Consider the following 9,991-nt stretch of genomic DNA (forward strand, 5'->3'; position numbering starts at 1 on the left):
ATAAGGAATTATAATTTTACTTGCCGCAGGGAACGTGTTAATGGCAATAAGAAATTAACACATTGGCAGACATTAGGTAAAAGACCCAGTAGTCACTAGTGACCTAATAAGATATTCGATTACTTACTATTATTTACTGGTACTTTTACCTTACATTATTTACGGATTTTATGAAATCTCAATGTTTTCAGATAAAATACAAACATGTCTGTTTTTAATATGTTAAAATTATTCCGACATTATTATTTACTGAATTCGAAATACGACCAAGCAAGAGCATTGTGATTTTTAACTTAGTTTTTTAAGATAAAGAATATGTTCTATGACCGTAACAAATTACTGATAATGACATCTTTATATTCGTATACTAAAGTGATCAATTATTTACTATTAGGGAGTGATGGTAGCCGAGCAATACATTATTCAAGATACGCTTACATATGTAGGAAAGAGATGAAACACATAATCTGACCATTAGTTAGAGCAAGATAGATATCTCAGATAGAGATGCGTTGGTAATGCGCCATTAAACTGGCGGTGTATACTAAAGGGACAGCAAAAAGGATTTAATGTTGCCCATTTGACGTGGATAAATGGTTTCCAAGTTTATTTCTACTGTTTCTATAATTAAAACAGATTCCCATCAAAGTGGAACCCCTGGGGTCTAAATGTGGCGACAAATTAAATCGGGCCCATAAGTTGAAGAAATACAGTAAGAAATCAATGAGAAATGTCGTAAGGTGGCAATATAAATATGGTGGCAAAAATAAATTTTGCAGTGGTAGTGCCCGCTTTAACATCTTAGCACTGCAGGGCCGGCACGCCCGGTGTAATACCACGACCACACAGAAGACAGGCGTGAAATGGAAGCAATTCCGTGTTTCGTTTGATGACGGTGGTGTCGGAGGCCTAATTTAAGTCCCTTTCTCTTTACCATCCTTTTCTTATAAGGACAGGATGGGAAGAGGAAGTGGATTTGACGGTGGAGTAGACGCATAGGAAGGGGTTATGTGCGTCTCCTCCTCCGTCGGATAAGGGTAGGCAACCTATCTGCATTTGCGGATGTCTATGGGCAGCGGTCGCTTCGCCATTTTGGCGGATTCAGGTGGAGGGGTGCTCGTTTGCCACCTTATGTTATAAAAAAAAATAAGTATACTGTAATTAGATCTCGCCAAAATAGCGAAGCGAATGCTGCCTATATCCGCAACTACAGGCGTTGCTTATTGATGGAGGAGGAGACGCAAAGAAAAAGGATTCCATTGCGTCCCTTACACTGTCACCACTTTTCCCTCTTTATAAGATAAGTAATGGAAAGTAAAGTGGCAAATTAGGCATTCCAGAAAGAAATTAATTTCATATACTTATTGCTCAATATTTTATTATTGTTTATTCGATAAGATTTTTTTTTAAATTGACCCAAATTGCTTCAACTCATTACCATGCCCGTGGGCGAAAAATACCTCGAAACTTTTTATTATTTCAAATTACATTGAATCGGAAATAAATGTGATTTTATTGAAGCAAAAACCTTCTACGAAATGATAAATTTAAACTTTGTAATATTGAATCCTTTGCGATTGTGATAAGGTTCAATATCGAGTGTATTTTAATCAATAGCAACGTATTTCGGCATCTCTTATATTGAAAGTTGTATTTAATAATATTAATTTAGAGTTTACGATGATCATGTTCGGCCAGTGTGTGGTAATGCGTGTTGGGCCATTAAAAACGCGGATTCATAAGCGGAGCGATTACAACTTATTAAATGAAAAAAAATTACCAAAACATAGTGTTATCGCTGTATTAAAAAAAACACACTTTTATGATTTTTTTTACTCGAGGATTTTAATTAAAAATGCGTATTATTTTTAAACGTAATTATAATTAAAAAAAAATCAAACTAGATGACACAAAAAACGTTTAAAATTTTATTAATTCATTTGGTGACCATGAAGTAACAAAAACGTTAAAATAAAAAAAAACCTTAGTCTGTTAACCCTGTGATTTTTAATCCCTTTACGGTTTATCTATGTTATATATACACTATGGGACACCTCTATAAAAACTCTGGTTAGTCTATAAATTGTAAACTAACCTCATCTTGAAATGTTCTATGTAGCGACTCCTTGGTGTACCTCTGTTCCCCTTGCTTCAGTATAGCAGAGCATTGCTTCAATAAAACCAGTCGTCTTCTCTCTTTAGCACTCTCTTCTTCCATAAACGATCTTCTATGCTCTCTTCTCGGAGCTCCTAATAAATCTTTCGGCATTTCCAATAAATTTTTGTCCATAACTCCGTTCTGTTCCTCCATTTTGAGGTTATGATTATCATTTTTCGCGCCATCGGAGCTGTCAACGTTTATTGTTATTTTTTCTTTTAATGATTTATTTTGTTCGTTTTGTTTATCGGTCGCCATTTTTATTCGATTAATTTTTGAATTTGGAACTGTTTATTTCATAGATTGTCAATTTTTCTCTTCATTCTTTGAGGTTATGTTGCGAAATGTTGTTAAAATCTCGACCGCACATTAAAAAGGTTATCTATTTGAATGTTCGAGGCAATTATAATTGTATTAGTGAAAAAGGCAATTAATCTTCCAAACAACTTGAATTATAACTCGACTCGTGTCCGTCGTAATCAAACATACACTATATGTTGCAATATTTAAAATTAATCAATTTGTATGGTTCCGTATTACATTTTTGATATATCTTCAACTGCCGCTACATATCCCTACAGGCTTGTATACAGTTAATTCGTGATTTCATACTTTAATGAAAAATATCCTTAAACATACTTGAATAAAACTAAAGAAATTTAACAATAAAAATCGATGCAAAAGAATTATATTTTATATTTAAACAATTAAGGGTTGTGAGTTTTAATTTGTACGAAAATTATTCGTAAAAACTGTGTTGTTATTAGTTTGAATATTAAGGATGTTTTCAGAGTATTAAATTTATAAGGATCTCTAAACGAAAAGACGTTAGCTAGCCGATAATTATAATATTACGAGTATAATGGACGATGTAGAGACAAGTGAAAGTACGAAAATTCCAGTTTATTTATACTTGTTTTCTATGTATATATAAATATAGGAGCTTTTTAATATTATAAGCTATTGTTATTTAAATTTATTTTTATCGAGTTTCATAAAAAAATTTCTAAAAAAAAAAAATATTGAGACACCATCAGATAAATTAAGATAAAACTATTGATATCTGGTTTCTATTAATATTTTTCAAATAAAACAGACAATGTAATATTACAAAGATCTGTTGGTAATATATCTCCGAGGAATTTAATAAAAAAAATACAATATAAATAATAAAAATTGAAAGTTCTATAACTCGTTTCGTTCCTTTTCGGGAAAACAAGAATTAAAAATCATTATGTAACAACATTCTTCTATAATTGACAAAAAATTCCGCCTGACAGCGCAAGGCACAACACAGAATCATCTATACTATTGTAATAAAGCGTAAACACACTACTTTGTGGCATAGGATGTCAGCAATCAGCAAGTAAAAAGCCCTACACTTACGACATGCTTTAAGCTATATATTTTCACGCTATTAAACTTAGGGGGCCAATAAATTAGAAAAAACCGTCATGTGGGAAACGGACCATAAACTACAAGCTGCCAACATTAAGGAAGCAAGGTTGTTATGGTAACGGTAATTGTGAAATTTGACAAATCTTATATCTTATAAATATTATAAATGCGAATGTTTAAATGGATGGATGGATGGATGTTTGTTAGAGTTTGTAGCCTATACTGCTAAACGAATCTCCATGAAATTTGGTACAGACATAGAGGATAGTCTGGAAGAATACATAGGCTACTTACTTTTGTTTATTTTTAATTCGCGGGCAAAAACTAGTGTATACAATAAAATAAAGTTGTTATAATTTCATGTGGGCGAAGCCGCACGGGAACCGCCAGTTTTTTATAAAGATTTTTTTAGGATGTTATTCAAAATTACAACAAAACAACATACATTTTTATTCACTAATAGATTATCAACAATGCTGTATGTATTTGTATAGTTTTTTCGTACATCACGATTTGAATTAACATAACAAGTTCCGTAACTTGATTAAGTTAAATATAAGTTATTTAAAGTTGTAGTAATTCCCGACGGTAATATTTTACAATACGTGACTTTAATATGTCTTTTCGTAATATCACGTACATTTTAATAGTAAATTATTATTATTTGTAAATTATACTTATTGATATTATAAAGAGGAAAGATTTGTATTTTTGTATGTATTTGATTCACGCAAAAATGACTGGACCGATTTTAAAAATTCTTTCACCATTAGAAAGGTAATTTATCTGTGCGTAATATAGGCTTTAATTGATTATTACTAATGTTTAGGAACTATTAATGAAGAGCGTATTTCTGGACCCTGGCGTAAAATCACTAAATATTGACTTTTCTCCGCTTACGCTGCCTAACAATTTATAATACTAATTTCTCCCGCGACTTTGTTCTCGCGAAATTAAAGTAAATTTAGTAGTCTATGTGTTTTGCAGACTATATTCTCCATCTGTTATAAAATTTTGGACATAACGTAACTACGAGTAGTCCATCTATCCAAACGCATTTATGATATAATTACGATATTTTAAAATTTATTACAATATTAATATTTATTAAAATATTACAAAGTTAGTTATTTTTCTTGAAATAAAATCAATACGGAAATAGAAAGAACAAACATTATATACGTCCCTTTCTTTAATATTGAAATAAAATTAGATAGCTATATGCTTCTGTGTTTGCTTTGATAACTGACACACGTAATTAATTATTTTAATTATAAATATATTTTTGTAAAGAATAGTTGCCTATATGCATACACTTTGTTTATTTACACGGTTTGTTCAAAATCTAACTATAATTGCATTTTTTTTCACTAATATTGTATGAAATAACGAAACTACAATAACGTAATACAAGCCAGTTGAGATTCGAACCGACGACTTTGTTAACACTTGTTTCTCATATCACTTGTTTTTCCAAGTTAATTAAAGTTATATTATAACTGAAAATCAACATTCTTTATATCGAGCTTAAATTTCAATCACTTTATATGAAACGGAGTACTTCTTATTTACAAAAAATTGAAGCAATATTGCGTTCGGTTAAAACTACTGAAAAGTAACCAAAATAAATTAAATATTTTGTAACTTAGTTAATATGTAAGTTGTTACTAAACACTCACAACCTAGTATAACTATCGAAGTTTTAACAATATGTAACTTAAACGTAACTTGATTGCAACTTAGATGCAACTTAGATGTAACTTAGTGGTGTCGCGCGCGCTCCGTCACCACTTTGCGATGACTGGTGGTGTAGAGGTGGTGCGCTCGTGGTGACAGAACTAACTTAAACCCGTTTCGCGCAATATCATCCAATCTTAAACAGTGATCTCTTACTATCAATAAATTGACAAAGAAAATATATATTGTTTGACTAATGTATGAAATATATTATTCTGCCTTTCTCACACTTACTGTCAGTATATGTAGTTTTTCAGACAAATCTATCAAACTTTATATCTGAATTTACTCTCTTCGTACTTCCTTACTTTCGCCTTTCACATAATCTATACAATGTCCATCTATACAATAACTATATCTATACTAATATTATAAAGATAAAAGATTTGTATTTTTGGATTTCTGTATGTATGGAATTATCTCAACAACTGGACCGATTTAAAAAATTCTTCTTAGTAAGGTAATTTTCTGTGAGTAACATAAGCAACGTTTTTTTTTTTTTTTAATTTCGCGCCGTCCAAGTCGCGAGCAACAGCTAGTATTAAATACAATGACGTGCAATTTTTATATTGCGTGAAAAAGTACAAAAATCGCGCGCACTTTTAAATTTTTAAAAACAACGCCATCTGTTGGTGAGAACCATACGCGTAATCTTAGTTTCCAGTTTATCGTAATTTATTTTAATTCGTGTGTTGTACGAAAACAATAAGATTTTTTGTGTCAGAAATTTTAATTATATAAAAGCAACTTGCATTCGATTTTATTCGCTTAATAATTTCGATTTTAATTAACTTTCATCTACTTTCGAATAAATATTTCATCGCGAGAATGGAATATCTTTTTAAAAATACTATAATTTTTACAAATACTTAATTTATGTAACTATATAATTCACATGAACTTTAACTTACATTACGATTACTCAAAGTCTTAACTTAATTAAGTTGCCAAGTGCTTAAGCGTTACATGTTATATGCCGACCTTCTCAAGATAATTATTGACCCCTGATGTAGAATTAGAAAGCGATCTTATATGTAACACACATTTATTTTAACAATTATAAGAGAATCTTCATTTATGTATTAAATTACATTAATTAATAGTACTTTTAAAGTGGCATTTTAACTACAAAATTTAATTTTAAAAACGGCTAGACCAATTTTGAAGGGCTGATATAGACAGGTAAGTTATAAGCTTTTTTTTAATTTCGCGCTGTCAAAATGGCGACCGGACTGTCTCTGGGACGGATGAAACTTTGACGGGCCTTTACTGGAAGGTGTGTTAGAAGATAGTAGCATGCGGGATGGTAACAGACGACCATTTTGTAATTCCACGCTAACAAAGTGGACATCAGCTCGTAACTCGTAACATAAAATGCGTTTACAAATTATCTAATTTGAGTTTTACTCTAAATTTAGGCTAACCTGAAACTAATAAATCACTAGGTAGTGTGTAACTTTAAACTGTCGTGGTTTTTACAAATATAATGCTCGTCAGATACGGGTTTTCTTCGGGTTGACTTCACACATATCTTTGAATTTCTTCGCCGATATGTGCAGGTTGCATCACGATGTTTTCCTTCACCATAAGAACGTCGGCTAAATTATGTACATATGAAAATTCGAAAAATCGAAAATCACATTGGTACGGCGGGATTCGAACCCAAGACCTGTAGATTACAAGTCCAGTGTTCAAACCACTGAGCCACTGACGCTCTGCATTGTTTTAGATCCCGATATTTCGACACAGTAGCATGCGCCATGTTCGCCATGAAACCCGTATCTTACGAACTACACTAGGTTGTAATAAAATGGAAACTCCAGCATCCCAACATTAACCGTACAATTCCACTGTTCATTTAAAACTGAATATGTATCGGGTTTAAAATGAATAACTTTCCGTTTAGTTGAAACACTTTCTGGTTAATAATACTTATTCAATACGTTACTTGGACTTTCCGATTAACAAATTATGTTTACGTTTTCCTCATACGTACACTCGTATCGTATTCATACTATTAATCTATCGTCACTATTGCCTAGATTTATTTATATGGATCGCGCTTGACCTCATACGATTTATAAAATGAAATAAAAAATTGTAGCCTAAACTACCGAACGGATTTCGGTAAATTGACATAGTTCAAGAAAGTCTCAAAACACATAGGCTATTTACCTTAGGTTTTATTATTTCCACGCGGAAAGATTCGCGGGCGAAAGCTAGTATAAAATATATTAACGTTAAGTTGATACATGACATATAAAGTATTTTGTTTTAAAAAAATATTGTACTTTTTTGAAATGTAATAATCTTTTATACTGTACCAACCCTAAATCTTATTTGTATTAAACGTACAGTTTTCCTGTAGGACAATGAATCAGATAGCATTGTGTATTGTTTACTAAAGCACATCGTTGTAGTCAGTGTGTTCCGCGCCATCGTCATGTCCAGATGTCGGGTCCTGTGTCTGTTCGTGTGCTCGCTAGCGTGTCTCGTCTCTTTAGTCAGGACAGCAGACCAGGGAGATGGAAACAAAGGTCAGTGAATGGCTCGTATTTAAACAAAGTAGGGTTTACTATTCCACAAATTAATAGTTTATATATTTCAGCGATTTCAGATGTGTTACAATCTTATTTCTTACTTAAAACTTGACAAATGATAAAGTTACTTAATAAGTGGGCGTGTGTTAAAGTTTACCTACTAAACTGCTGAAAAGATTTCAATTATTTTAGCATAGATGTAAAGCCTAGTCTGGAAGAACACATAGGCTAGTTACTTTTGTTTTTTTCCACGCGGCCGGAGTCGCAGGCAAAAGCTAGTGTGACATTAAAGTTAAATATTTCAAGACTTGTATTTTAAAGTTTAAATTTATGATCAGAAGTTAATAATATATTCCAGGATCTCAATCTGAACAGTTCCCCGTGGTGATGAGCCCATCGGGCCCCATCCGAGGGTCCATGATGCAGACGAGGCGAGGGCGAGCCTTCGAGGCGTACCGTGGTATCCGGTACGCAGAGCCTCCTGTCGGTGAACTTCGATTTCAGGTACAAATGTTACTTTATATTATAAATGCGAAATTTAGATGGATGGATGTTTGTTAGAGTTTCTAGGCTAAATGGATTTAGATTAAATTTGGCATAGACGTGCGGAATAATCTGAAAGGACACTATTGTCTTTTTAAGTTTCACGCGGCAAGTCGCGGGCGAAAGCAAGTCTATACACAATTACTTTGAAAACAAGACATCAGCATAATTTATAAATGTAATATTATTTGTAACTCGAAAATTAAATAACAATGTATTCCAAATAATAAAGATGGCTATTTTTTATCACTTTCAATAAAAATATATGTTTATTTATATTAAGCTAAATTTAAAACATCCTGTAGTGTTCATTATAATTTGATCCCCAGCCGCCTGTGCCCATCCTGTCGTATAAGGAGGAGGTGAACGCGACAGTGGAGGGCCCCGCCTGCCCTCTGCCGGCGCGCCAGGGTTACTACTTGGATGAAGATTGCCTCAGAATTAATGTTTACACGCCGAGTCATAAAAGGTAACATTCTAACTTTTGTAAAGAAAAAAAAGATAGTAAAGATTCATGTCTTGATAATTCACCAAGATATTATGGAACTTTTCTCTGCAAGCTGGAACTGCAATGAATGTCCAAAAAATGTGGAACGCTTCACGATTTTGCGTGTCATCCTTGCGCAGGGGCCATGCTAATCTTCTCTGTATCGTTCCAATTTTAGTATATGTACTGCCGAAGCAAGTACACTTGCTAAAGACGTCCGAGCGTATATATGCTCACGGGACAGAATAACTTTGATAGCGTGTTTTAGAATGGGAAAACTGGGATGTAAATAATCTTAAATTTTGGCTCCATAAGCACGTTTTTTTATTATTGAATTAGCTTAAAAGCATAGTATTAATTTATAGCGTGATTTTAGTTAGTTAGTTTAAATTTAATAAGTAAAATAAATTTTACTACGATTAGCAATGAACATTTTTTGTCTGAAAAAATACTAACAACTGCCATCTAGTGGAACTTTTAATAAAAAGTAAATCAAAAAAAAAAAGGGGACTGATTTCATTTTATTTTCATAGATGGCTCTGAAATTGATTTAATCACCGAAACAAGCTGACATTGTTTGGAATTTCTAGTGAAAATTGATATTAAAGATTTATCAAATTGTACAATAGATGGCGCATTCAAAAATTGTAAAATAGAATTATATTTTAAAATAATCTTACTTGTACTTCTTTTCCTTGTTAAAATAATTAAATAAAAAAATTGTATGGTTTTAACTTTTTTGAATAATCTAATTATTTTCTATACAAATATAATTATTAATTAATATTAACTTAATAGTTATTTAAAAAGTTTAGTTTCCAAAACAGAACATAGATGGCGCTAAGAACTTTCAAAACTAGTATGATTTGCAATTTTTTACATTGTATTAAGTATATTTATTTCTAGAAAAAGCTTAATTAAATTGATTTTTATTCAATACAAATTATTTGATAACAATTGAGCTATTCACTTGTTAAAATTAAAATTACAAATAATTAACAAAAAGTGAATTCTAAAACACGCTATCAAAGTTATTCTGTCCCGTGAGTATATATACGCTCGGACGTCTTTAGCAAGTGTACTTGCTTCGGCAGTACATATACTAAAATTGGAACGATACAGAGAAGA

At 32.0% G+C, this 9,991-nt stretch overlaps 2 protein-coding genes across 7 annotated transcripts in view; one reads left to right on the plus strand and one right to left on the minus strand.

The window, feature by feature from the left end:
• Positions 1–5,368, minus strand: part of LOC106110924 (NADPH oxidase 5) — a 32,915-nt gene extending 27,547 nt beyond the window's left edge. The window contains exons 1-3 of one of the 6 annotated variants that reach the window (XM_013292910.1): positions 5,236–5,368; positions 4,988–5,055; positions 2,096–2,648 (exon numbers count right to left, since the gene is read on the minus strand). In XM_013292910.1, coding sequence (XP_013148364.1) covers positions 2,096–2,416 — 321 coding nt within the window. In that variant the 5' untranslated portion in view covers positions 2,417–2,648; positions 4,988–5,055; positions 5,236–5,368. Of the gene's footprint in view, positions 1–2,095; positions 2,741–4,987; positions 5,056–5,235 lie in introns of all 6 variants that reach the window. The other 5 variants (XM_013292923.1, XM_013292901.1, XM_013292917.1 and 2 more) reach the window with 5 other exon arrangements.
• A 2,368-nt stretch (positions 5,369–7,736) lies between these two features.
• Positions 7,737–8,849, plus strand: LOC106110752 (venom carboxylesterase-6-like). The gene is made up of 3 exons (XM_013292653.1): positions 7,737–7,830; positions 8,192–8,337; positions 8,706–8,849. The coding sequence occupies exons 1-3, from the start codon at positions 7,737–7,739 to the stop codon at positions 8,847–8,849; spliced, it is 384 nt and encodes a 127-aa protein (XP_013148107.1).
• The last annotated feature ends 1,142 nt before the right edge of the window (positions 8,850–9,991 follow it).

The sequence above is a fragment of the Papilio polytes genome, unplaced genomic scaffold, assembly GCF_000836215.1.
Source record: "Papilio polytes unplaced genomic scaffold, Ppol_1.0 DF824393.1, whole genome shotgun sequence".
NCBI lineage: Eukaryota > Metazoa > Arthropoda > Insecta > Lepidoptera > Papilionidae > Papilio > Papilio polytes.

Coding starts and splice junctions, on each gene's coding strand:
- LOC106110752 (XM_013292653.1), top strand. CDS start 7,737: ATGTCCAGATGTCGGGTCCTGTGTCTGTTCGTGTGCTCGCTAGCGTGT. Junction 7,831..8,191: donor CCAGGGAGATGGAAACAAAG/GTCAGTGAATGG, acceptor AATATATTCCAG/GATCTCAATCTGAACAGTTC. Junction 8,338..8,705: donor TCGGTGAACTTCGATTTCAG/GTACAAATGTTA, acceptor TTTGATCCCCAG/CCGCCTGTGCCCATCCTGTC.